Consider the following 27,988-nt stretch of genomic DNA (forward strand, 5'->3'; position numbering starts at 1 on the left):
ACGGGAAGAATGCAATGCATGCCTGGTGCTGCAGACCTTGTCAAAAGCCCGTGACTGAGGAGATCGCAGGCCCTGTGGCGGGGTATAGACACCTACTAACTTTTTTTTTTCCTAAATGGTCTTACCTTCGAAGTATGTACTTTTATGCCAATAGATTCATGCTGCTCTCAACTTTGGCTAGAGACACTTCCTTTTGCAGTGGGTAGTGTTTCGTGCAGAGACACACAAAATTACAGGTCAAGGTGTCGAGTATAAATAACTCGGTGTACGGCTGCGAATAGGTCATCTGTAAGGACCTCCCAAGATCAGGGAACTTCAAAGAAGGGACAGACAGCAGGTAGGAGCCGGCAGACGGGGAAGGGACCGTGAAACACTGACCTGGAGGCATGACACGGATGCGTCAGGCAGCAAGTCCCAATAGATGTGGCTACCCGCTCATGTGCTAGGGGATGGGCTCACACCCGTGTGCGCGCGGGCAGCATTAATTGTTAAAAAGAGGACGTGAAGCTGGGAGGGGAGGGGTGGCGACACTAGAGGGAGCTAGCGGGAGGCAGTGGGTAAGTGCACATAATCAACAGTTGCGTAAGCATATGAACTGTCCAAGGATAAAAATAACATTTAAAATAAACAAACAAACGGAGAAATTTCTGGGGGGGTGAGGGGACGACATACTGACGACATACTGGCGTGAGTCAGGGTGGAGGTGTGAGGCTCCACACTCTCTCTAAAGGATTGCAAACCTGGAGGCAAACTTGGACTCTGGCTGCGAGGCGGCTCCAGGCCTGCAGCTACGCAGGTCTGCCGGTAGGAGGCGCTGTGCCGCCGCTCCGGGAGTCTGACGGCGGCGGCCGCTGAGCCTCCCTAGCCCGGCCTTGGGAATGCGGCCAGCGGGACCTGGACACCGCCCTGCGCTGTGGCCGACACGTGGCAGTCCCAGTCCGCCAGCCCAGCCTGGGTCGAAGGTCCTGTCCTGCACAAGGGCAAGGGCGGGGGAGTTCTCGACCTCTGTGTGATCGGAGCCGTTCTGTTTCCTCGTGGACGCCAGGATGCCCTGGGAGCGCAGGCACTTGGGGCCAAGAATCTTTTCTGAACTCGTGGATCTTCCAGACTCGGGATTCTTCACCCAGATCTCATGGCCAGGGCCTGTTAAACGACGGTGCTTCGGGGACGACGGGATACACAGACTGAAGGTCACTTTAAGTGTGTAGAAACAAACATACCTCCCCTTAGGAAACTTAGAACAAAGGAGAAAAGGAGTGTAAACTATGTCATTGGGAAGGCTTGACTGGCTATAATGCTTGGACATGCTGAATTAAATAAAATGTATAATTATAATTCATTCCTCTAGTTTGTTAGCGTGGTTATAGCCTATCAGAATGTAATGCTATCCAAGGTGTCTCTATGAATCCATTTGGTAAACTCTATGAATCCATTTACCAAAAAGGGGAAGAGGAGAAAAAAGAAAGTTCCCAAGAAACCTTGCATGTATTTTCCGGAGCCTCCAGAATCCCGTGCAAGGCTGTGACTGAGACACGCATGGGGAGCGGAGCCCACACTGCATGTCTATTAACGGCTCCTTAGCGTCTGGTCTTCTGTTACGACGCGTGTTTTAGCCTGTTAAAACCTCTTCTTCACACCCGAACTCTGCTTCATAGCGTCCTGCCCTCGCCTGGGGAGAGGTCTCTGAGCAGAGCTCCTCAAGGCCGCTGTGGGTGGCAGCACGGAGCTGTCTCCTGCCACGCACCTGCATCACCGCAGGGGTCATGACCTTATCCTTCTGCCCACGTCGCCCCGCCTCACCCCACCAGTTGGTCCGCAAGCATCTGCACATGTTTTTTGTTTTCCTTTCTGGACCTTTCAACTCCATAAGTTGTGTGGGAGCTGAATGCACGTTGGGCTCGCTGTGTCCTTTAGGTTTCTAATATTTAGTCCCTCGGTGAAAGTTCACTGCAGGAATAACCATCCCACACTAGTTCATCCAGAATCCTGGACCAAGACCTCTTCTGCTCCTCCCCCAGGGCCCGGGTATTTCAGAGTAACCATTGGTCCTGCTCTCTAGACCCACCCACATCCTCCCATTGGTCCTGCTCTCTAGACCCACCCACCATCCTCCCATTGGTCCTGCTCTCTCGACCCCACCCACCGTCCTCCCATTGGTCCTGCTCTCTAGACCCACCCACTGTTCACCCACTCAGAAGAGTTCAGAATGGTGCTGGAAAAATAACTGAGCACTGCACTGCTGTTGCAAATGATCCAAGATCCATTCAGTTCTCAGCACCTGTAACTCCGACCCCAGGGGTTCCAAAGCCTCCTCTGGCCTTCGTGGGCATTGCATTCAACACATACAGATAGACACATATACCCATAACTAAAAATAAAAGTAAAATCTTTTTTTAAGGAGTCCAGAATGCCTTACATCTGGTGGGTGTGGTCTGTATTTTGATAACGTGGGTCTTTAACACTTAAGCACTACCAACCTAGACCCTGCTTTTGTTGTCTGTCTCTGAAGAGGGACTTTCATGGGCAGAGTTAAGCTATGTGAGTTCAAATATTCACTCAGGCCGGGCGGTGGTGGCGCACGCCTTTAATCCCAGCACTCGGAAGGCAGAGGCAGGAGGATCTCTGTGAGTTCGAGGCCGGGCTGGACCGACAGCCTCCAAAACAATACAGAGAAACCCTGTCTCTTAAAAAAAAAAAATATTCACTTCAGAGGTCAGAGCCCAGCAGATCCAAGACTGTCAGCCATCTTACAAAATAATGCTGGGTTTAGATCCCTTCCATCTTTAAGATGAGGTGGTCATTTGAAAAGTAAGAAGTGTGAGGTCTCACACTCTGAAGTTTATTTCTATCCCGCAGGGTACCGGCAAGAACTATTATGTTAGTAAGGAAAGGGGTGGGGATGGGGGATGGGCCTGAGAGGCGGCAGAAGGAGGAGGATAAACGTCCTGAAAATGGACTCCCAGAGTCGTCCTTAAAGGTAAAAGAGCAAGAAGTGGAGAGGCCAGGAGGTGCAGAGAGTCGGTGTGCCCAGAGAAAAGAAAGAGGGAGCTTGTTTGTATCAGAGAGACAAACAAAAATCAACAGCTGGACGTTGGTGGCGCACGCCTTTAATCCCAGCACTCGGGAGGCAGAGGCAGGCGGATCTCTGTGAGTTCGAGGCCCGGCTGGACAGATAGCTTCCAAAACAATACAGAGAAACCCTGTCTCGTAAAAACCAAAAAAAAAAAAAAAAAATCAACAAAAACTGCCCAGAGTACATCGATCCCCATCTAGAGCAGAGCCCACACAGCCTGGGCAAGCCCTGAGGCATCAGAGTGCTTCGCTCGTTCTCTTTAAAATAAGCATCCCACAGCATTCCGGATGTCATTCGGAATTTGGAGAACTGCCAGAACCTCACTTCCTCTCTTATTGGGGGGGGATTTGCCTGCGTGTATGTTTTTATGTACATGTGTGCCTGGTGCCTGCATCAGCCGGACATCAGATCCCCTGGAATTGGAGTTACAGACAGTTGTGAGCTGCTGTGTGGGTGCTGGAAACTGAACCCAGGTCCTCTGGAAGAGCAGCCAGTGCTCCTTATTTCTGAGCCATCTCTCCTGTGTCCACACACACACACATACACACACACACACACACACACACACACACACACACACCTTTGGCTCTTAATTCCTCCTGTGTGTGGTTCGGAAGCCGCAGCCCTTCACCGAGACCCTCCCAGAGGAAGTGCACTGTTTTAAGATGGGCCATTAGCTGATCCGTGCAGTTTCCTCACTGCCAAGTCCAGGCAAAGAGCCCCACCTTCCTTGTCTTCCCAGAGTTCTACGGCAAGGCTAAGAAGTGGGGCCAGGAGATTCAAGATGAAGCATACAGAGGCAGCGGCGAATCAGAGAACCCCAAACAGAATGCAGCTGTGTTTATTAGCCATTGGCTGAGCCCAGACGATGTGTGCTGGAGGGCCGAAACTGAGCCTGCTTGTCCTCAGTGCGAGAGCTTCTGTTTGGAGGAAGGAAAGGGGCCATCTATCCCCTCCAGAGGGCTCACTTAGGAGCTGGTCACTCACAGGCAACAGGAGAGTGGAGTGGGCTGCTTAGGCGAGCTGGCTGAAACATGCTGGATTTCCCATTGCCCAGCACTGAGATCAAAGGATGCAGCAGGGTAAGCCAAGCTGATTTACTCCCCGGGTTGAAGGGATGTTGGATGGGATGCCAGGCAGGTATGTACATAAGAGCTTGTGTAAGCCAGGTGTGGGGTCACGTGGGCTGTGGTCTCCCCACAGCAATGCTGCCCACAGACAGACTCCTGTGTCTTCAGTAGACAGCAAGATTTCCCCGGGACAGACAGACCACACACACTGAAGTCAAGCTCTGCCCACCCCACCTCTACCCAGGCTTCCTGCCTCTCGGGGACCCACCCTCCACAGCCAGTAGCGATTTCCACTTGGAGGCCTTCTCCTATCTCTGGTCTCCTCGGCCGACTTGCCCAAGAGGTCACTGCCGGCTTCTGCCTGGGGTTCTCTGCTGTGCCACCTGCCTCCTCCCAGCACTTCTGGTGTGGAGATTCTGCTTCCTCTTGCCCTGAGGACCTGGGGACCACGCTCTGCCTCTCTTCTTGGTACCAGGCCCCCTGGATGCTTTCTTTCTGCTTGCGGGAGAAGTTGGCTTCTTGGGGGAGCCCTTCTGAGATGCAGCCCGGTCTGAGTCAGAAGCTAAGCTTGCATTGGATGGTCTTCCAGCCGCTTTCCGGGACTCCTTCATCAAGTCCAAAACAGTGGCTGGAAGGTAAACATTTATTCAGTGGGAAAGCAACAACCTGGGAAACGCTGGAAAAGACGCACTAAGGGACCTCTCAGCCTCCTAAGAGACTCCAGGCTCAAGCAATCCTCCTGTCTCAGTCTCTGGAGGAGCTGGTGCTGGAAGTGCCACCACACCCAGCTTGCCATAATATCAATTCTTTGTCTTCATACTGCTTTAATATCCTTCTCTGACCTTGCAGTAAATGCCTTCCTTTGAGGACGGGGGTCACTCCAGAGATGGGATGTCTGCCTAAGATGGTACCCTTCATCTTGCAAGTCTTCTGTGACTCCCCATTTTACCACAGTGCCCTGCATATCCTTCTGTACCTACCAGACCCTCATGATACAATTGTTTCTCTATGTGCTCCTCCTACTTGACTTGGAATTTGTACAGGTCAGAGATGTCAAACATCCATTGCTATATCCCCAGGCTTAGCCCAGAACCTGCCACAAAGTAAGTAGCAATAATTATCGCCAAACAAATGGATACATAAATAACTGCATTAATTAATTAATGACTAGAGAACAACAGATCACAGTAGAAGCAGGTGTCTCTCTCATTAATTCTGGTCTGCAGGACAGATGTATACACTGAGCTCCAAGCTAATAATTCTCACAACTCTTAAGAGAGAAACAGTGACCACTGGAGCTCAAGATGCCTCAGGCATTAAGAACCCTTGCTGCTCTTGTCAAAGACCCAGATTCAGTTCCCAGCATCCACACCATAACTCACAACCAACTGTAACTCCAGTTCCAGAGGGTCTAAAGCTTCATGCTCGCCTCTGCAGACTCCTGCATATGCACAGTGCACATATATAAATGCAGGCAAAACATCCATACGCTCAAAATAAAATAAAGAAATCTTGCAAAAAGAAAACAAAGAAAGTATGACCCTCTACCCTAGGGATTTTTTAGGGACGTGGCTATACCAAATGACTAAAACCAAAACTCAGAAAGGGACTCACTGGCGAGTGGCTGGAACCGGATCTTCTTGGTTCTGGTTTTCACCGGCACTGACTTGTATCTGCACTTGCCTGGTGGGGCTCGCCTAGAAACACAGGCAGAAAGGGTGATGACACAAGGCTGTGAAGGCAGGATTTGGAAATCAGGATCACCATAGGGTGTACTAGAACTGGGGTGGGTCCTTTCGTGTCCACAGGACTGGATGGGCGAGATGGGAATGTGCCCTGAGCTCAGATGGAGAAGAGAAGGGGGCTACTCAGGTCTTCAGGAGGCAGTGGGAAAGGTCAGAATGGGCCTGGTGGTAAGCACAACCGGGTCCACATCAGAGTAGCCCAGGATGCCTTGCAAAGTCTCAATGTATAAAATATAATAATAATAGCAATAATAATGGTTTCCAATGACTCACAGGGATATAGTGAAGTTTAACTCAGAGCCAGCTGTGTGTCTGGCAAACCATAAGTGATTGATGAAGAATGGAGTTTAAAAATAAAATACTGGCCCTCTTTCCGCCATCTTTCCGCGCCGTCACCATGGTGCGAATGAATGTCCTGGCTGATGATCTGAAGAGCATCAACAAGGCTGAGAAGAGAGGCAAACGCCGGGTCCTCATCAGGCCCTGCTCCAAAGTTATCGTTCGGTTCCTAACTGTGATGATGAAGCATGGTTACAGTGGTGAATCTGAAACCGTCGCTGACCACAGAGCTGGGAAAATAGTGGTGAACCTCACAGGCAGGTTGAACACGTCTGGAGTGATCAGCCCTAGATTTGATGTGCAGCTCAGAGACCTAGAAAAATGGCAGAACCATCAGTTTGGCTGCATTGTACTGACAGCCTCAGCTGGCATCATGGACCATGAAGAAGCAAGACGAAAACACACAGGAGGGAAGATCCTGGGATTCTTTTTCTAGATGTAAAACAAAAATAAAAAGCCTCCATAGGAAAAAACATGAACACTGGACAAGGCCCAGCACATAACCAGTGCTCAGTATATGACAGTGATAGCCATGGTGATGGGAATGGTAACAGCCGTTGCAATGGCAACAGGGAATCCCTTCAAAGGGCCCTGGCACAGACCTAAGGATGGCTACCTCTCCTGCTAGCATCATGCTCTGTCTTAAATGGCATGTCCCTGTGTGCAACTCCTGACACAATGGGGCTTTGGGCGCTGAGCTGGAACGCCCGCCTTCACCACTTAGCTGAGCTGGAACGCTCAGTCTTCTTTGCCCTCACCACTTTGCTCCAGCTCTCTCTCCGATGTCACTCCCACCCCGTGTAGGCAAGTGGCTTAGCTTGACGGGTTTGCTCTTCTGTCTTCTTGCCATCCCGTCAACATGTGTGTGCACAATGCTTGCTGTGGTCCCCGGTGCACGGTGACAATGAATGCCATAATGAAAAGAGGTGAAAAAAGCCAGTCTTTGTGACTCACACTTACAGTCCAAGCACTCGGGAGGCTGAGGCAGGAGGACTGCCTTGAGTTATAGACTACATAATGAGTACCAGGGCAACCTAAAAAATAATATGAGACACCCCTCTCAAGAAAAACAACGTAAGTTTACCACTGCTTTCTGTCTGGTTTTTCACAGCTCTTTTGGGAAAGAGAGATCATCTCCTAGGCAAACTTAATCATAAAAGTACCAAAGGAAGGGAAACTAGGTTCACTCTGGAAGCTCTCAGGACAAAGAACAGAACTCCCTGTCCACAGTCATCACCCATCCAGAGCACTCTAAAGGCTGCCTGTTCAAGCCAGAGAACAAGAGCTGTGCACAGAAACAGACCATGGTTGAGGCTGCCCAGACTAAGTTCACTCTGTGCCAATCCACACTCTACTCTGACCAGGGCATCTAAGGCACAGCCTTGGGGACCCAGGAACTTCTGGGATCACACAGATGGAGAGCTCGGTTGTTCAGTGAAGCTATGCTTGACCCTGAGCAATGGCTAGTCCTATTTGTCAACTATCCACTGAACTCTACCTCAGATTGGGAGTACTGATCTGTAGGTCTAGCTATGAGCTAATTCCTGAGAAGAAAATGACACCAACTCTCACCTTGAGGGGTCGACAAATTTGTAAATAGATCCATGCGGTGCATAGGCACTTGGGTAGGAGGTGGCCAGGAAATACAGCTCCCCTAAGGAAACAGGAGTCAGCAACAAGAACACCAAACATCGGGGCTGAGGCACGTCTGCACACACAGATGATAAGCTAATGGAGCCGTGGTGCTAAAACGCTATGAGCACCACAGATGAGCTCTGGGCAGCTGAGAGTCGGCCTCTCACAAGGCTGCAGGCTTCTTGGGGGGGATGTTCGCCTTTGAACCCTTAGAGACTATCTCAGGAAGAGGCCCAGGGATGTGCGCAGCTGGGGCCAGCAGGCTTTCCTATCTCTTCTGTACTCCTGGAAACCCTGAAGCCCCGCCCCCTTCTCCAGCCATTCCACACAGGTGCGGCTGAGGGCCTGCTGGGCCGTCTGCCCCTTCATCCCTGTGGCATTTTCTTCCTCAGTCGCTGGGATTTTTTTATGTATTTGTGCCCATCCCCACCCTTCCAACCCTTCTTCTTGGTCTTCCCCACACGCCCATCCCAAACATCACCACCTATACTCTCCACCGTCACTTTTAGAAAGAGTCAAGGTTCCTCCCAGTCCTTCCTACTTTCATTTCTGGAAACATCTTCATGCCTGCCTCCAAGAAGCTACCTGATTTCCCCCGGCTTGGCACCTGTCTGTGAGGAGCATGGCTGTGTGGTTCCAGGGTCACAGCGGTGATTCTAGACATAAATTCTCATAACACCAGTTCTGAGCTGTGCTACCCCGGGTGACCTGCCAACCTGCCTAAGTACCCAGCTAGTCACTCGTCTATGAGAGAGAGACAAGCCACAGTGCCTCAGCGAAGCATGGAATAACACCTGGTTACTAGCGCTTTGTGTGGGGCAGGGGAGGGAGGATATGTACGTGTTCGTATGCGTGTCACGCACATATATGCAATGGCATGCGGAAGCCAGAGGTTGGCTTTGAGTGTCTTCCTTGACTGCTCTCCACTTCTTTCCTGAGACAGGGTCTCTTATGGAATCTGGACCTCATGATTTGGCCAGGCTGGCTAGGCTGGCTAGGCCACTGAGCTCCAGGGTCCCCCTGCCCCTGCCTCTCCGGGACGGAGATTATAGCTGCACACTACTTCACGTAGGTCTTACTGGGTGCGGGGGAACTGAACTCAGGTCTTCGTGCTTGCAGGCAGGCACCTGACAACTGAGCCAGCTCCCCGGCCCTCTCTTCTTTCCTATCTCTGGTGCAAGCACCTCAGCAGCTTCGCCAACATGACACAATGCCAGCACGGCTCATGTGACCTCCTCAGCTTCACGGAGGGTAATCAAGACGCATCAAATGTGATAGTTCTGCCGCTGTATTGAACAGCTGTTGTCCTCAGATCTGTGGAGAAGAGTGACCATGTGTCTCTCCGCAGCGTGAGGCTCTGAGGGTTTGCCGAGCCTGCTACCCAGGGTGTGGTGACACCATGGCTTCACAAACTGATAAGACAGTTTATAACTACTCCTAGAAAGGATCCAAGCAGTCAGGACACATCCTACTCTGGATTCAACTTGTACTATCTGACTGGAAACGCCAAACACCATCAGACACCATCAGACAAATGAGCTGTCTTCCAATAGTCTGTGTGAATGCGGACCACTCTCTGACAGGAACCCTCCAAACCACACAGAAACTCCAAAGTTGGGGGTGGGGCTGTCTTACTGCATGTTCACTTTACGCGACTACAGCCTGCACGATGTATGTGTTGTGAACACGCCATAGACTTCCAGTTCTATCTTTAGTGGGGGAAACACAAAAGGTAAATTTTATCTGTGATGTCCAGCTAGCATTTTTAATACCTATTTTACATTTTGTTTGTTAATTCTGAGTATATGAGGGGAATGCATACCACGGCATGTGTGAAGGGTGAGGATAATTTGCAGGAATCTGTAGTTCTCTCTCTGGGTCCTGGGATCAAGCTCAGGTGGCCGGGTTCAGTGTCACCTTTACCAGCCGATCTACCTTGCCAGCCCCCTCATACCTCTTTTAGGTGACTGTGGGACTGCTGTAAGCACCCTTGTTTAGGCCAGCCCCTACTTAGGTCAGCACGAAGCCGGGAGTCAGGCCTAAGGGCTCCATGGGGGAGCTGTGTCAAGAGTGGAGGCAGAAGTCTAGTTCCACTGAAAAACTACTTACCAAAATCGAGCAACTGCTGCAGGAGACGGTGACCTGCTCATCTGGAAGAGTCTCAGTGGGAGAGAATACAGGAAGAACGGGAAGGGGAGCCTGCTTTTCAGCAGTAAGGCGCAAGAGCAAGGCCTGGAGACGGTTTCTCTGGGGCAAAGCCTTGGCCATGTCCCACTTCCCAGAATTCAGCCAGGGACCCTGGCTTTGTTTGCCAGGAGTCCTGACTGTTTCATCCTTCTGACAGATGCCCAGAGGCTCTGCAAACCACAGCTCTGAAGCCAGCCTTCTGGGCTGTTTGCAAGAAACGAGCCTTGGAAGACACACATCTGTAGGCAGGCCAGCCTCTGGGGTTCCGGCTCCCTCTACCTTTTGGGAGGATCCAGCAGAGAAGCCCCACCAGGGGGATGGCTTGCACGGAGCAGACTCCTGTCAGTCTGCGGTTTCTCTACATCTTTATGTATTTGGATTCCCAATTTGCAACTCACATAGACTTCCTCTACTTAAAACTCTTGAATTTCCCAAAATACCCTGGACTGATATAGAATGTTCCTCCCAAAGTGTCTATCCAGCAGCAAAGTGAAAGGAAAGGAAAAGGAGCTAACTGGACTTTCTTATTACTTACTCAGGCTAGGTTCCTGTGCAGCCACCCTGGGGCTCCAAGTGGAAAGAGGCTCAACTCATGGACTCTCACAGCCCTGGCTTCACCCCTATGGGGAATCTCAGGTATCTATAACTCATAGATACTGGGCTTTGCTATGTTGTATTCTTCCTGTCTCTCTGTCTCTCTGTCTCTGTCTGTCTCTCTCTGTCTCTCTCTGTCTCTCTCTCTCTCTCTCTCTCTCTCTCTCTCTCTGTGTATGTGTGTGTGTGTGTTTTGTAAGACAGGTCTCATATTTCCAGATGAGTCTCAGACTTGCCCTATAGCTAAGGGTGATCTCGAATTTCTCATTCTCCTGCCTCCATTCCTAAATGCTGGCATTACAGGAATGCACCCAGGGCCTTGGGACTCTGGCAACTGGGCTACATCCCCAGTTTATTGCCCTTTTGCCACTTAAGAATGGTTAGAAAAAAATATCCTATGCACACTCAGGTAAACAAAACAGAATTTCTTTAAAATCTTAAACTTCAACCTGTCAAAACAAAATATTAACTAATGGGATGCTGAAATTAAAAATGAGTTCTCTGGCTATATATTTTAGGAACATACATGTTCCTCAGACATGAGTACATACCTTGGCTTCAATGATCAATGATGTCCTTAGCATGCACCTGGCCTCTTCTGTTGATTAACTATTACATAGCTTGCTGCCTAACACCCCCCATATATCTTTTACATCCAGATCGATCTCCTTACAAACTCTAGGCAAAGTCAGGAAGACCCTAAGCCAATCAATGACCACACATCTCCTCCTAGACCACCCAAGAGGGTAAGAATGGGCTGCACATTTAGTCTGACCCACTGGGGATTGCCATGTGCTCATGATTGTTTTAGAATAAAGTCAGCAGAAGGGGGAGTGTGTGAACCTCTCCAAGGTCAGAGAGCACAGTGCCCCTCACAAGGAGGTGTGCTCTCTCACCACAACAGGGGTGTGTGGGGCAATCAAAAGTCAACCTGTTTCCTCCCAACTGGCACTGGGAATAATGACTGCATCACCTGGGCACTGGGGTTACTAATTACCTGGCATGTTATGAAACTCGGCTCCAGGATCACCATGAGAGAAGTGACAGCAACTGTTCAGATGAGTGCCCGAGGTTACGGAAGAGCCACCAAACTGGACTCAAACGTTACCTGCTTCATCTTCAGCGAAGGAGGTGATGAACTTGCTGTAGGTGCTGATTAAGCCCGGGAAGGCACAGGAAGCGTTGCCCAGGCAGATGTCTTGCTTCCTCCATTTCTTGGTTTTCCTATCTTCCTGCAAAGCCATGAGTCGACTAGATGAAAAGTAAAAGCTTGTGTTGTAGGAATCTGTATTTCCACTTCAGAGATTATTTTCCTACCAAGAATCAGGGATCTTAAACACTAGCAATGGGTCTTAACTGAGCATGGTGAAGTGCGCCTCTAAGAGGCAGGAGGACCACCATGAGTCTGAGACCATTCTGTTATACACAGTGAGCTGCAGATCAGCCAAGAATAGCAATATCCTGTCTCAAACAAACAAACAAACAAATAATTTCCTACCTCCTTACCCACTCATGAAGTCCCCAAAGATGTAGAGGCCATTGAGATTGGGGGATTCACACCCACGGTAGACATATCCTCCAGTGACCGACTTTCCCACCTCATGGCCATAAGCGTAGATGGGCAGAATGTCATCTGTCAGGATCAAGAAAAAGAAGTGGAGATCACACCCAAGTGACAAGTTCTAAGGGATCAAAAGTGGTTTTCCTAATGTAACTGTCTGGTTTTGGCCATCAGTAAGACAGACAACTGAGTCAATAGGTTTTGTTTTCAACAGACCAATCACAATATGCAGGCTTCCCATTAAATCTCCTCCCTGACACCTGGCTCCCCTCTTAGACTCTCCTAACCGCCCGATTGTTGATTCTGATGGACTACTGACTTCCTTGTGTATGCAGTGGAGTGTCCCAACTCGGAGACCGTTGTTAAAGTTCATGCAGCCATCAAGTTGCTCCACCAGTGACCCTTAAAATAGTACACCTAAAGCCAGTCAAGTAAACTTCTTTCAAGTACAGTTAGTCCCTGTACCCAAGCTCACCCAAAAATGTAAATGCATTATGTTTGGCATACACCATATGAGTCAATCTTTTAAAAAAGAGTTTCACATTTATGTATGCGAGCATTTGCCATGAGGACAGCTTTCAGGAATTAGTTCAAGTTTTCCATGGGTTCCAGGGTCAACTCAGGTCATCAAGTTTGGTAACAAGCCCCTTTATCTACTGAGCCATCTCAAAGGCCCCAAATCGGTATCAGTTGGTTTATATTGTGTTTCAGAGTTGGTCAGCATTCTATTCCATAAGTCAGAGCTGGCTTCCCAGTGATCTGAGCAAAGGGAGTAGCTACAGAGAAAAGGGTTTCATGAAAACAAAAAGCCTGGGTGTTCCTAGTGCTCAGGAGGCCGAGGCTTGAGGATCCCAGACTCAAAGTCACGATCAGTCCAGGCTTATTCAGACCCTGTCTCCAGAAGCAGAAACAAAAACAAGCCACACAGTGGTTATTCAAAGTTGTAGTGTTTGTATGGCAGCCCCAGAGAGACAGAATGACAGGAAAGCAACTGACCCAATAACATTAGGGAGCTACTCCCGCCCCCACCCCCGAAGGGTGTCCAGCTGGCCTTGAACTCCCTATGTTGCCCAAGCTGGCTCTGAAGCCACAACCTTCCAGCCTCTGCTGTAGCACTGGGATTCTAGGCAAGTACTACCACATCCATCACCGATCGACTTTCAAGCAAGCAAGGCCAAAGTGTGTCTGGTATCACTGTCTGGGGCAGCAGAGGAACCACCCCATAACCCAGCAACAAGTTGCCATGGACACAACCTTCGGCAGAGGAACCACCCCACAACCCAGCAACAAGTTGCCATGGACACAACCTTCAGGGTACTCAGGTTGTGTTCCCCTCCCTCTCTACAGCCAACCTGGTCAACTCATTCAGAAAAAACAGACAGTGCCCTCTTACCCAAGGAAGCATTATGACAAAGTTTCTTGTCATAGCATTCAAATCCTTCCTTGGCCCTCCAGCCATAGTTCCCGCCTTTAACAATGAGGTCAACTTCTTCAAATTTGTTCTGGCCCACATCGCCACAGAATATCCGACCACGGCCCTGGCGGGTGATGGGGTCCCCCCGGTCCACGGCACAGCGCCACATATTTCTGACCCCGTAGGCATAGACAGCAGGGTGGGCACCCGGCTCAGAAACAAAGGGATTGTCTGGGGGCACTTGGTACCGCTGGCCATCCACGCCAGTCCCATCCACACTGATCCTCAGCACTTTCCCCAGCAGAGAACTTCTGAAAGACAAGACACCGGGCCCAGGTGAGCAAGGACACAGGCTGCAAAGGAACAGAGGACAGACTGGGGCGGGTGGGGCGGGGGTGACACAGGACTGGATGGGGGATGCGGGACGGGACATGGGGCATGCTGAGAGCTGGTGACGGGAGAGCTAGAAACTGACCTCATTGGTTCTTTTAAATACATACAAGATGTTTAAGAGTTCCTCATCTCTGGCTCAAGGAGATCTACTGGAGAAGGTGACATGATCCTGAACCATGTGACCCTAAGTAAACTACAGCTTTCGCTTTCTATCTTAACGGTGGTGCTCTTCAATTTGGTCTAATATTATAAATTTGAAAATAAATATGGGTTTTATTTTTTCCCCAGATAGCAGTGTACTAAGGAAAAAGAACAGACTTTTTTTTTTTGAGGAGGCCCTTCCAAATGAGTTTGACTGCTGGGCTGCAGTCTCCGACCCTGTAAGCAAGTAACACTGTGTGGCATTGCTGTTGCAGTAATACATTTTAGTGAGCTATTATGCACGTGGTTCTTGGTAAACTCTGAATGACAGCATTCAGCAGATACTAGCTTAGCTTGATTAATGTTAATATTTCACTCCTACCAATAGTGGGAGAAAGGGCTTCCTGAGTGCAAAGGGCAGAATAGCATGGATGGGCTCTGATTCCAGTGTCCCCGACTCAGGGTCTGTCATTTATCTGCCATGCTTCTCGTCGTGGCTATAAAATAATCCCTACACTTCATAGCAGTCTTTCATGCATGTTTACAGGAGGCCTGGTACTGATACATCATCTAAAGCAGATTAAATTTTCCTGCCCTTGAAGCATGTCATGTTCCCAAGTACAATGTGCAATCTGACTGAAGCAGTCACTGTCAACACACTGGGCACTCAGCATATGACATCTCTTATTAATCAGCATCTCATGCGTCTCGGGGACTTGCACAGAGCCAGGGACACACTGCCCAATACTACCATTAAGTTGAATCAGATGGTGGTTGTCACAGAGAGTCCTGCTAACATACATTTAATTTTAAATTCTTTTCTATACAGCACTGTGGTAGCTATTATATTAATCATTTATTTATTTATCAATCTATTGAGACAGAGTCTCACTCTGTAGCTCTGCCTTCCTAGAATTCACTATGTAGACCAGGCTGGCCTCAAACTCACAGAGATCTGCCTGCCTCTGCCTCCCAAGTGCTGGGATTAAAGGTTTGGGCCACCACACCTGGCTACATTGAGCATTCATAATATTAGCTGGAAAAGTATTCTGTACTATTTATAGGACAGAAAGCCAAAGGCTCCTCTCACTGGCTCCAGAGGAAGGGATCAGATCACCTAAGTTAGATTTTGGCAGAAAGAACATGTAACCAGGCTACACTCAGACGGAACAGGGGTTCAGCTTCCATCCTGCTTACTTGTTCTGAGCATTTCCAAACTTGCCAAAGGGATCCCCGGCCTGCCCCCCATCCCCAGTGAATATGTACAGATAGCCATCCAGGCCAAAGAGAAGCTGTCCGCCATTGTGGTTCGAGGCTGGTTCATCTATCTCCAAGATGACCCTGGAAGAAAAAAAGAAACTACACATTAGGCTTTGGCAAGGATGAAGCGATATGTTCTTGAGACACCCAGAAGTTAGTTGGCCCAAGCCACCAAGATCTGCAAAGTTGGCTGAGCCTGACTTCAGTCTCCAAAGACCACAAAGCCACAAAGTAGGTGGCTTGAGGCCCTAAGGGTCCCCATGTTTCCTGGTGTAATTCCTTTGTGAATCTTTTTACTTTTATTTTTTCAGTACTAGAGGTTGAATCTAGTGCCTTTGCAAAAGCCAGGCAAGCAGTCTACCTCGGAGCCGCAGGCCCAGCCCTTTAAGGATCTGTCTTCTTTCATACCACGATCTCGCAAGCTGAGACACGGCCAGGGTAACCCCTCTCTGGCATTTGCCTTTACTCTCTACCCCACCAGAAAGGCAAATCTATCTGGACATTCTTTCCAATTACCCTGTCTATGATGGGAAGGAGAATGAAGGAAAGAGGGCAGAGTGATGGAGAGAAAAAACTCATCTTGGAGCCAGCTAGAACGAGTGTCCCATCTGTCCTGGTGAGCAACGTGACACAGTCTACTGTCATCTGAGTGGAGGGATTGCCTCCGTGGATTGCCTTGTGGCCATGTCTGTAGGAGGCTGTCTAGATAGACAGTTGACGTGGGATAGCACAGCTCACTGTGGGCATGCCATCCTTAGACAGGAGGTGTATGAGGAAGCTTGCTGAGTGTAAGACAGCTACCAAGCAGCGCCCTCCATTGATGCTGCCGTGCTTACTGACTGTGGAATGAGTTCCTTGGCTGGAGGTAATGCTGCATGGAATAGCAAGCTGGCCTACCTTCCTGCTTGAGGTCCTGCCTTGCCTTCCCTCAGAGATAGACTGTGGCCTGGAAGTGTAAGTCAAATAAATCCTTCCCTCCTCTGCGTTGTTGGTCCTGGAGCCTGTCACAGCAACAGAATGAAACTACAGCACCGTCTAACCATGTGTCAGTAGTTTTATGGCCTTGTGCCATAGCTCCCATGGGATGAGAAATCCCACACTAAAGGAAAAGCTTTGATTTCCAGTGGCCGCACAATTAGAGGCTGCCCTTGTGTTTAATATATGATCTATAATCACTTTAAAATTCCTTTTGGCTGCCAGTCCTGGCTTCTCCTTTGTCAATACATGCAAGCATGACTGTAACTAGGGTAGGTAAGGCAAGGGCTGTACCCCATAAGAACGCTGCTCTCTAGAGTCTAACAGATTGCCCTCCTTCATCAGTAGTGACTTTCCTCAACAGTTTTTATGCGGATTACTTTTTTCCTGCAAGTATGGCTGTTTTCTTTTGCTTTGTTTTGTTTTTTGTTTTCCTGTACCACCTGCATACAGTACAGGCAGAAGGGGAAGTCACACCCCCCAGAACTGCAATTACAGATGGCTGTGAGCTGCTGGGGGGTGCTGGGAACTGAACTCAGGTCCTCTGCAAGAGCAGCAACTGCTCTTAGCCCCTGAGCCATCTGTCCAGCCTGTTTTCCTAACATTTTAGGCTAGTGCTCACAAACCAGGCCCATTCCTTTTCTATTGCCCCAAGAACAGATGGGAATCACTTGGGAGCACAGTTTCGGTTCTCATGAGATTGCCCCACCTCTCTGATTTGGGGTCTGCTTTGTTAGAGTCAGTCGGAGAAACCTTCATCTCACTTATCCGGATTTTCTCCACCTTCCTCTTGCCCAGGCATGAATAGTAAATGTAGAACTTGCGGTTGCGGCGGAATTTGGGATGAAAAGCCAGCCCCAAGAATCCTCTCTCATCACCAATCCAGGGCGTGGTCAGCACCATGCTCTTGAGGTCCAGGAAGGGCTCTTCCAGGCGACTCCCATCAGGCAGGTAGACCCACACCACTCCTACCTGCTCAGCAACAAAGAAGCGATGGGTACCGTCCCCAGCGTGTACCATGGCCACGGGGTTCCTCAGCCCATTGGCCACCTCGGCCAGGCAGAGCTGCAGGCAGCCCTTGTGGTCCTCAGCCACCACTCCCAGGTTGCGGTTGAGTTGACTGTTCCTCAGGACGTTGGGGAAGCAATAGTCCTCGTCAGGAAGGTTGAGGAGGTGGCAGAAGCGGGCGCCATCTTTTCCATGGGACTCCTGGAGGCTGCGGTCACTGGTTAGCAGGGAGATGGCAGAGTGGCAGCTGCGATGGAAGGCGGAACAGTAGTCAGAGCAGAGGCCTGGAAGGTTCCTGAGGGGTGTCTGGGGGTTCTCAGCATCGTAGAGGTGGGCCGCGTAAGGAGAGCACTCCTGGAAGAGGAACCGGAAGCTTGATCTCAATTCAACAAGCAAAAGGGAGGAGAGGGGAGGGGAGGGGAGGGGAGGGGAGGGAGGGGAGGGGAGGGGAGGGGAGGAAAGGAGAGGTCTAGTAGGGTATCCGCATTCTGGAGGTTTGCATACAAATTGCTGTCAATCATTCCTCTAGGACCCACGTGTCTGGTAGAGTTAATTTGCCTGGAGAAGAAACCCTCGCATATTCACTACATTGTGTCTAGCATTTCAATAGCTTAGCTCTTTTTCAAAATGTTTATCAGCATATATTAGGTTATACATGATAATGGGTTTCATTATGACATTTTATGTTATATTTTGATCATAATTCACATCACTTCTCCTGTCCCCTTATTTCAGCATGCGTGCATGGTGTTTTGTTAGATGTGTTTACAGGAGAACAGGTGAGGGTTTGTTTACAGGAGCAAGGCACTTTATTTGTGGTTACACTTCTGAAGAAAATGTCTCTCCCTCTCAGACCAACCATTAACTAGATAAAAATCCTCAGGGGGTGGGATCCCTTGAGCCCATTCCATGACAGGCTGATAGATCCTGTGCAAGTCACCACAGCTTTCAATAGCTTATTTTTTGATACTTAAACTTATATTAGCTGGGCCATAGTGTCGCACGGCTTTAATCTAGGCACTCGGGAGGCAGAGGCAGGTGAATTTCTGTGAGTTTGAGACCAGCCTGGTCTACAGAGTGAGTTCCAGGACAGCCAGGACTGTTACACAGAGAAACCCTGTCTCAAAAAACTAAACAAAAGATTATATTAAATGACGGATGAGGACAAAGGTGGTGATGTGAACGCCTGTGAGTCAGAGGAGCCACATGAAGCACTGTGCAGTGTGTGCCGGCATCTGCAGGCCAAGAGAGATGCAGATGGATATCAACCACCACATGGGTGCTAGGAACTGAACCCTAGTCCTCTGCAAGAGAGCAAGTGCTCTTACCACTGAAGCAACTCTCCATCCCTGGAAGAATAGTGTTTGAAGACAATGCTATCACATTTTTCAACTCTTCCTTTTCTCAAGGTGAGGCAACATGACACAAATTCTGTGTCTATTAAACCTAGATACCTAGTGTTAGTGTTTCACATTCTATGCTCCTTCGAGTTTGAGATATTTAACAATTCAAACTTAGATAATCAAAACTCTCTCCCAGAGATTAAGATGTTTAGTCATTTCTTCATGTATTAAATATCTGTGTTTGACATAAGCCAAGCCCTGCACAGGAAGTTATAGGTGTCTCTGTCAATTCTGGCTTTTCAGTAATGAGACCGCCCTGCACAGGAAGTTATAGGTGTCTCTGTCAATTCTGGCTTTTCAGTAATGAGACCGCCCTGCACAGGAAGTTATAGGTGTCTCTGTCAATTCTGGCTCTTCAGTAATGAGACCGCCCTGCACAGGAAGTTATAGGTGTCTCTGTCAATTCTGGCTCTTCAGTAATGAGACCGCCCTGCACAGGAAGTTATAGGTGTCTCTGTCAATTCTGGCTCTTCAGTAATGAGACCGCCCTGCACAGGAAGTTATAGGTGTCTCTGTCAATTCTGGCTCTTCAGTAATGAGACCGCCCTGCACAGGAAGTTATAGGTGTCTCTGTCAATTCTGGCTCTTCAGTAATGAGACCGCCCTGCACAGGAAGTTATAGGTGTCTCTGTCAATTCTGGCTCTTCAGTAATGAGACCGCCCTGCACGGGAAGTTATAGGTTTCTCTGTCAATTCTGGCTCTTCAGTAATGAGACCGCCCTGCACGGGAAGTTATAGGTGTCTCTGTCAATTCTGGCTCTTCAGTAATGAGACCGCCCTGCACGGGAAGTTATAGGTGTCTCTGTCAATTCTGGCTCTTCAGTAATGAGACCGCCCTGCACGGGAAGTTATAGGTGTCTCTGTCAATTCTGGCTCTTCAGTAATGAGACCGCCCTGCACGGGAAGTTATAGGTGTCTCTGTCAATTCTGGCTTTTCAGTAATGAGACCGCCCTGCACGGGAAGTTATAGGTGTCTCTGTCAATTCTGGCTCTTCAGTAATGAGACCGCCCTGCACAGGAAGTTATAGGTGTCTCTGTCAATTCTGGCTCTTCAGTAATGAGACCGCCCTGCACAGGAAGTTATAGGTTTCTCTGTCAATTCTGGCTCTTCAGTAATGAGACCGCCCTGCACAGGAAGTTATAGGTTTCTCTGCCAATTCTGGCTTTTCAGTAATGAGACCGCCCTGCACAGGAAGTTATAGGTTTCTCTGTCAATTCTGGCTCTTCAGTAATGAGACCGCCCTGCACAGGAAGTTATAGGTTTCTCTGTCAATTCTGGCTCTTCAGTAATGAGACCACCCTGCACAGGAAGTTATAGGTGTCTCTGTCAATTCTGGCTTTTCAGTAATGAGACCGCCCTACACGGAAGTACATAAGGATTAAATGTCCAAAGGAGTATTTGCTAGCTGACTGCTGACCTCCTAGACTCAGGACCTGGTGATAACAGACAGAGGCAACGGAGACCTGGGAAGTAATTGGCAGGTGTGGTGTTTTGAATGAGCATGGCCCCTACTGACTCACACATTTGAATACTGGGTCCCTAGTTGGTGGAACTGTTTAGGAAGGATTGTCACCTTGGAGGAGGTGTGTCACTAGGGGGTGAGCTTTGGGATGTCAAAAATCCTAGTGCTCTCACTCTGCCTCGTGGCTGTGGATCAAGATGTGAGCTCTGAGCTGTCCCTTTACTCTGCCATCATGGACTCTAACCCTCTGAGAGTGTCAAATTAAATGCTTTTATAAGTTGCCTTTGTAAAGGAAACCTTTTCCTTGAGAGAGAAGCCTTCCCGCCAGCCTGGTTCTTGAGCCGCATCAGTCCCAAATAAACACACAGGAGGCTATATTAATTATGAAGATGTTGGCCTTGCTTGTTTCTTACTGGCTAGTTCTGACTTAAGTAATTACCCCATAATTGTTAATCTAAGTATTTCTCTTACCAGAGAATAGTTCCAGGCTTCCTACCCCATGGCGTTAAATCTCGACTCTCTGTGCTTCTCTTTCCCAGAGTTCTCCTGGATTCCTAGTCCCACCTATCTAGATTCCTATTGGCCAGCAGTACTTTGTTGACAAATGCACAGGACTTCCCCCCAACATGCCTTGGTCATGGCGTTTTATCACAGAAATAGAAAAGTAACTAAGACGTAAGGTTTAAAGGACTGAATTTGGAGCCGTTAGGATAGAGGTGATTTGTAGGGTGAGCCCACAATACTGTACAGTGATCCTGTTGGGCAAGCCCTGCAGATCCTTGGCAACTCTGGAAGTGGAGCAGCCTGTGTGACTGGATTCACCAGTCCCTTTACAGAGGGACAGTGGCACCTTTCCTGTATGTTAGAACCCCACTGTTCTCATTTATGCCCCTAAGTGGGCACTGTAGAACAAGCCCTTGGCGACCAGTAAAGGGAAGCAAACCCAGAGATGCAGTGTCTCCCCCTGAAGTGTCTGGCTCATCCAAGGCTGCTTGTCAGAGGAGCTACATAAAGCAGCATGACCCGCTCTCTGGTGTCAGCTCGCCCCAGTCCATCCACTCTTGGAGAGTGAAGGAAACGGAGAAGGGGGAGAAAGGGTGAAATGATGAAATCCTCGGGAACAGAAGCTGGCAGCAGAAATATAATCACCCTGGTACACTTAGGCAGCCATTTAGAGCTTGCAAAGTTGTTTTGACTCATCTCAGGAACCCAACCAGTGTTTCTCCAGGAGGAGAAACTCAGGCTCAGCAGAGTCTCTGATGTATGACTGTACCCTTGCACCTACCTCTTCTGAGTGCATGCCCCGTGAGCATCTGTGAGCAAAGCGTACAGTCACCTTCTCATGGAGCTCATGCCTCCTGGAGTTCAGAAAACCACTGCCGAAACAGGCCAGAGATGGTGCTGGCCCTTCGCTCTGGTGTGACATAATCAGAGGGCCTGAGACCCGAAGCCAACGTGACTCCAGAAGGGTGAGGGCCTGCAGAATCACTGTCAGGTATAGACCACACATGGAGGGGGGAAATGGACAACTGATACACACACAAAATGTGGCTTCCTGAATCAGAGGACATGGGGATGGAGGGAAGTTTCCAGTAGAGGACATCCCAGCTTCTGGGGCTAAGGAGATGGCTTTGTTACTGGAGTGATTGCTTGTATGAGAACCTGTGTTTGGATCCTGGCCCGGCGCTTGTGTCTGTAACCCCAGCACTGGACCGGAGAGAGACAGCTGGAGCTCACTGGCCAGCCACCCTACCTGAATCAGGAAGTTCCAGCTTTACAAGAGACCCTGTCCCAAAACGTAAGGTGAAGGGTGGCAGAGGAAGACTCCTGACATTGGTGCACACACACACTCGCACACCACACATGCTTTTCTCCGAGTTCAGTCTCCAGGAACAGCTAAGGGATGGTGCCCTGGCATGAGAGAGCACAGCCCCAGGGCAATGCCACCAAGGTGGCTGTCCTCCGAGTCAGCCTGTACTGACGGATGCCTGCCTGGGACGTCTGTGCTCATGCATAAAGCCAGGGAGGCTGGTGTTCTTGGGAACAGTGGTCATGGTGGAAAAGCCTTGGGACAGCCACATAATAGCTCTAAGGTACCCTGGAAGGTGTCTGTCACATGACCAGAGTGCTTTCTTATAGCAGCTTCTCTCATCAGCACCCTCTCCCTGCGAGAGAGAGAGAGAGAGAGAGAGAGAGAGAGAGAGAGAGAGAGAGAGAGAGAGAGAGAGAGAGAGAGAGAGAGAGAGAGTGCACAGCCTGTACCTTCTTGTTTTCAAGCTCAGCTCACCTAAGTTGATGGCTCCCAAGTGTGGATTTTGGCTGCTGGTGAGCCTGGAGAGGAGAAACTCTGAGTCATTACCTCCCAGCAACTTGAGGCTTTCTCCATCCAGCTCAGGGGTTCCGAGGGCAGGACCCCACTCCCTGCCCCCAGCACTGTCACAGCAGAAGCCCCCTTTGCAAAGCTCCCTGGCAGGTGCCACCACTCTCTCCACTGCATGACCCCTAAATGCCACAGGAGTGCCATGTGCAGCTATCTGGTCTCTACAGGCAGGATGGAGCAGCTGCATTGGGGACTCCATCAAAATATCTGTCTTCTGCTGTCTGGGGAAAAAACCTCAGAGGGGAGTCTGGGGAACCAGTGTACACTGTCTCCAGCTCTCCAGGGAGGCACCTGTTAGGAACATCCTACCCCAGGACCTGCCATTCAGTCCGGCACCCTAAAGCCAGAAAGCAGTTTTCCAGGTTGGCTCCCTCTCCTCCTCAGAGAATCACACTCAGACCCACCTGGCAAAGGATGTCTTTAATGTATCCTCCACACAGTTCGTGGCCCTTCAGGTCAAAGTAGTTCATGATGTCCCAGTACCGGGCAGCAATGCGGTGGTCCTTACGCTGATCACAGCAGCCGAAGGAGTCATAGTCAGAGCAAAACTCCAGGTGGAGAGAAGGACGAAAGGGCGGTCCATAATCCAAGCACTGGGGGTGTCCCTGCAGCAGGTCCACCCAGCCCAACAATGTGAGGCCCAGGTAGAGCATGCCAGGAGAGAGCCATGGGGCCAGAAGACCAGCAACAGTGTGCAGGCTAGTATGTTTTCCCAGCATTTGGACCTTGGGAATTCTCTGCTGCTGCCTTCCTGGGCTGGCCTGCCCAGTCTGCCCAAGTCCGTCCCCATCCCGTCGTCCCCTCTCCCCGCCCCCCTGCTCCCAATTTCTCTTCCTTCTTTCTCTCCCTCACATCCTGCCCCAAGTTCACTGAGGTGGCTCCTCACTGGAGTCCTTTCTCTGGTCTGGTGGCTAAGCATATCTAGTGACATCAGTGAGAGGTGTCCTTACCTGTCAGTTCCGTCTACAAGCAATGCTGGAGCAAGTCTCAATACTAGTGCCAAGAGCTTGGGGCCCATGAGCGCTTAGCCAAAAGGTATGATGGGGTCAATGACTGAGGTGCAGTGATTCCCCAAGCTGCACAGAATTCCCACCATGTGGGGCGCAGGCCAGGAAATTCCCACTTGTTTACTGTTTCTCTGCGGGCTGAACAGCACATCGCACATTACAGAGCCCCAACGGCAGACTCCGTAAGGCAAGCGTCCAGGTTCCTGCAGTGCAGAAGGGCACAGACAGAGGACGGCGGGAGAGGGTCTGGGGACACGTCACAGAGGGCTGTCTGGTGTGTGCTTAGATGGGAGGGAATTTCATGAATCTTGCATCCCCCGCAAGAAAAACACAGGCAGTACAGGGAGGGTGTCTCAGTCTCTTCACTCTGCTGCAACACACAGCAGACTGGAACATAGCTTGGTTGGTAGAGTGCTTGCCTAGTAAGCAAAGGTTCTGGGTTCGAGTTCCAGCACCTCACAAATCAGACTGTGTATAACTGCCATGTTGATTCTTTGCTACAAATCAATTTTGAGTCTAGCCTGGGCTACATGAGCCCCTATCTCAAAATACATAAGGGAAACAAAACTACCATGGACTGGTTAACTTATAAATAATATGAACTTTGCTGTTTAGACTGGAAAACTCAAAATAAAGGCGCCAAAATGCCCAGTGTCCAGGGAGGAACCCTTGTTACATCCTCACAGTAAGAGACAGAACAAACCCACCCTCTCAAGCCCCCTTCCTAGCGGGGCAAAAGGGTACACGGAGATTGAACGCAGGATCTCACACATGATGCGCACACCCTACCACCAATCTGTACCCCTTAGCTTCTGTACTCTAGATACCAATTCCCTAAAATGCAGAAGCTGGCTAACTCACCAGCCCAAAGCCTGACTCTGAATACTAACACACTGGCAGGTTTCAACACAAACTTGTCCCAGAGAACACAAAGACCAGGAAGCACAGAACACCCGACTTCCTTATTTTTGCCAGATCTATAGCTGCTCTGATTTTATTACATGGGGGTGGGGAGCCCATGGTATGTGTGGAGTCAGAGGACAACTTTTAGTTGTGCATTCTCTCCTGTTATATGGGGCCCAGGGATGGAACTCAGGCTGTTGGCAGCGAGCACCTTTAGAAGTGTTCTTCCTCCATGCACATGTCATCAGTATTTAAGACTGTCTTGCAGGCCAGCCTGGTCTACAAAGCGAGTCCCAGGACGGCCTCCAAAAACAATACAGAGAAACCCTGTCTCGAAAAACCAAAAAAAAGACTGTCTTGCTACATGTGTGTCTCTGCCAACCAATAGGCTTTTTTTTTTTTTTTTTAAGACAAGTCTCACTATATAGCCATGGCTGGAATTCTATGTAGATCACACTGACCTCAAATTTAGTTATGCCTCCCAAGTGCCAGGATTAAAGGCATGTGCCACTATACCCATTAAAACAGTTCCAGGAGACCAGCTCAATGCTTGGTGTGGATCTGTTTCTGCTTCCATCAGCTACTGGATAAAGACTCTAGGATGGCATTTAAGGTAGTCATCAATCTCATTATAGTGCAAGGGCATTAAGGTAGCCTTTCCACTATTGTTTAGATTCTTAGTTGGGGACATCCTTGTGGATTCCTGGAGATTTCCCTAGTGCCAGGTTTCTTGTTAAGCCTATAACGGCTCCCTCTATTATCTCTTTCCTTGCTTTCCTTCCTGGAATCCAGTTGTAGACAGGGAGGAGTGATGAGCAAAGGGGTCAAGACCATGCTGGGGAATCCACAGAAGCAGCTGACCTGAGCAAGTAGGAGCTCACAGTCCCAGTCTGACAGCTGGGGAACCAGCACAGGACCGACCAAGGCTCCCTGAATGTGGGTGTCAGTTGGAGGCCTGGGCAGACTATGGAGCCTCTGGCAATGGAACCAGTATTTATCCCTAGTGCAGGAATGGGCTTTGGGAGCCCATTCCCTATGGAGGGTTACTCTTTCAGCCTAGATACAGGGGGGAGGGCCTAGGTCCTGCCCCAAATGATGTGACAGACTTTGATGATTCCCCCATGGGAAGCCTCACCTTTCCCTGGGGAGTGGGTGGAGGTGGAATGGGGGTATGGGAGGACAGGAGGAAGAGGGAACTGGGATATGTAAAATAAGATTGTTTTTAATTTAAATTTTTATTTAAAAAAAGGTTCTTTAATGAATGAACATAGAACCCTAAACTCACAGACCCCAAACCCAAAGAGACAGGTCTATACAACTATTTAGTACCTGAACTGAGCCTGCTTCCAGCATTTCCTGTGCTTCCAGCCCATTGGAACTGTTAGAATTTTGACATGTCCTGCCAGCCCTGCTGTGCTTCTAAAGCTGACAGCCCAAGCAACAATCCCGCTGACCCCAGAACATTGCCAGGAGGACACTAAGACCATGAACTTAGGTGTAGTGGAGCCAAATCTCTGAATTTTAGAACTTCCACAGTATTTAAGATACAAACAAAACCCATAAAACCAATGGGGCGTCAGGAGTGGGTAGTCAGGGTGACTGTCAACACCACACCTTGCTTTTACCTGTCAGCTCACTGGCAGGGCTGAGGACGGAGCCTAGGCTGTCACACATGCTGGGCAAACACACCATCACTGAGCCAAATGCACGGCCTCTGCTTCTGAAGGCATAGGCTGGAGTCTGAGTCACTGGTGACTGTGCAGTTTCCACAGGGCTATTTATTCAAAGGTCAGTGCTTGTCAACCTTGGATGGAGCAGTAGCCCTTGGCCCCTCGTCAGTCAGTGAACACAGTCACCAAGGTGCCCTAAACACCTGGGCCTGGGTGAGGGGGAGTGCATCTCCCATCCTGGAGACAGTTTCTTGATCTCTGATTAACATTTATGTCTGGATCTTTGTTCTTTGGCCACAAAACAAACACATGGAGATTTTCCTGTTTGAGGCAAATGTCCTAGCAGAGATTAATAAGCAAAGATCAGCAGTCCACTGGACTCTGACACAAGCCCCTGATTAATGTCACATTTCAGATAAAATTACACAATGCAACGTCATTTTTCAACGGATCCTCAGGGTCAACTCGGTAAATATGTCAGTATACAAGGTGCTATGCAGGAAAAGGAACGCTGATAAATAAGACACACATTTCCAATATATCCTGAGAAGCCGAGTATGGTGGCAGACACCTGTAACAAGTACCTGAAAAGCTGAGGCAGGAGGATCACCACTTTGAGGCTAATATGGACCGTATAGGTGGATGAAGAAGTGTGGTGGTTTGAAAGAAAATGGCCCCCAAAGGGAGTGGCACTAAGGAGGTGTGGCCTTGAAGTAGGTGTAGCCTTGTGAGGAAGTGTCACTGTGGGGGTGGACTCTGAGGTGTCCTTTGCTGAAGCTACTATGTGTTCAGTCTACTTCCTGTTGCCTGATATCAATATCGAGCAGCTACCTCTCCAGCACCACGTCTACCTGCACACTGCCATGTCCTGTCATGGTAACGGACTGAACCTCTGAACTAAGCCAGCCACCTCATTTAAACGTTTTCCTTTGAAAGAGTTGCTGTGGTCATGGTATCTCTTCACAGCAATAGAAACCTAACTAAGACAGGGAAAGCATAAAACAGGGCCCAATAATGGAAGGCAGATTATATTAACAGATGGGGAACAGCATCGTGGAGCACTCACAGGAAGGAATTGTGACATCAGACCTGTGAACATCTGAGGCGGGTGGGGGTCTGATACAGCACTGGTAGAAAAGAACTTGGGGATTACATCATGGCCAAACCATTAGAAGCTGACTGAGCTTGAGAACCATGTGGACCTATCAGATAGACCCAGACTGAGGGCTGAAATCATGTAGCACTCATCTTTGAAACACACATTTGTACATCACTGTGCTAGTTTGCCTGGACTGCTATAAAAAGTACACAAACTGAAAGGTTCTCATGAGAAGACATATTGTCTCTCAGCTCTGATGGCCCTGAGGTCATGGGGTCAGCAGGGCTGTTCCTTCCGAGGTTGCCAGGAGAATCAGTTCCAGGTGTCTCTTCCAGCTTGTAGTGGTTCACAAGCCGTCTTCTGCAGCTACAGCTTAGTAGTGCTGCCTTCACGTTCAGACGCCGTTTTTTCTGTGTACATGCCGTGTCCACTTGTTCTTATGAGAACACGAGTCATTTGGGTCTGGATGAAGACCCACTACAATGACCTTATTTTATGACTGAGGCCATCTCCTGAGCTCTGGCCTCTCCGCAGTCCACTTGCAGCTGTGCTCCTCTCCTGATGAACCTGACGACAGAGGGCAGCTCCTGCACGCGCACTGTCCACCGGTCTCTAGAGCATCTTCTCACAACTCAGCCCATTACCAGCATGTAGACAAGCCTGTGGGG

The 27,988-nt window shown here is 49.4% G+C and overlaps 2 protein-coding genes across 4 annotated transcripts in view; both read right to left on the bottom strand.

Annotated features, from left to right (window-relative positions):
• Nucleotides 1–3,898: 3,898 nt before the first annotated feature.
• Nucleotides 3,899–23,390, bottom strand: Hhipl2 (HHIP like 2). Of its 2 annotated transcripts, XM_021234306.2 has the most exons (9): nt 23,046–23,390; nt 17,097–17,749; nt 15,350–15,493; nt 13,598–13,929; nt 12,150–12,276; nt 11,752–11,894; nt 7,800–7,881; nt 5,758–5,840; nt 3,899–4,771 (listed from the first exon to the last, which is right to left on the bottom strand). In XM_021234306.2, exons 1-9 carry the CDS (start codon nt 23,358–23,360, stop codon nt 4,488–4,490), a joined length of 2,163 nt encoding a protein of 720 aa, XP_021089965.1. In that variant the 5' UTR covers nt 23,361–23,390; the 3' UTR covers nt 3,899–4,487. The 2 variants fall into 2 exon arrangements, with proteins under 2 accessions (XP_021089965.1, XP_040594867.1); XM_040738933.1 differs by lacking the exons at nt 3,899–4,771; nt 5,758–5,840 and adding an exon at nt 6,258–6,540.
• A 2,377-nt stretch (nt 23,391–25,767) lies between these two features.
• Nucleotides 25,768–27,988, bottom strand: part of Taf1a (TATA-box binding protein associated factor, RNA polymerase I subunit A) — a 29,729-nt gene continuing 27,508 nt past the window's right edge. For both annotated transcript variants that reach the window (XM_040738095.1, XM_040738096.1), the window contains exon 12: nt 25,768–27,980. The gene's annotated coding sequence lies outside the window, so the exon portion shown is untranslated. The remainder of the gene's footprint in view (nt 27,981–27,988) is intronic.

Source organism: Mesocricetus auratus, unplaced genomic scaffold (assembly GCF_017639785.1).
Source record: "Mesocricetus auratus isolate SY011 unplaced genomic scaffold, BCM_Maur_2.0 Super-Scaffold_100676, whole genome shotgun sequence".
Lineage (NCBI taxonomy): Eukaryota > Metazoa > Chordata > Mammalia > Rodentia > Cricetidae > Mesocricetus > Mesocricetus auratus.

Bases quoted from the DNA above. Each gene is read 5' to 3' on its own strand.
- Hhipl2 (XM_021234306.2), bottom strand. From the start codon at position 23,360: ATGCTGGGAAAACATACTAGCCTGCACACTGTTGCTGGTCTTCTGGCC. The intron at 17,750-23,045 runs GTGGGTCTGAGT...TTCCTCTTCCAG, and splicing joins TTAAAGACATCCTTTGCCAG to GAGTGCTCTCCTTACGCGGC. The intron at 13,930-15,349 runs GTAAGCAGGATG...CTTGTCTTTCAG, and splicing joins TTTGGAAATGCTCAGAACAA to AAGTTCTCTGCTGGGGAAAG.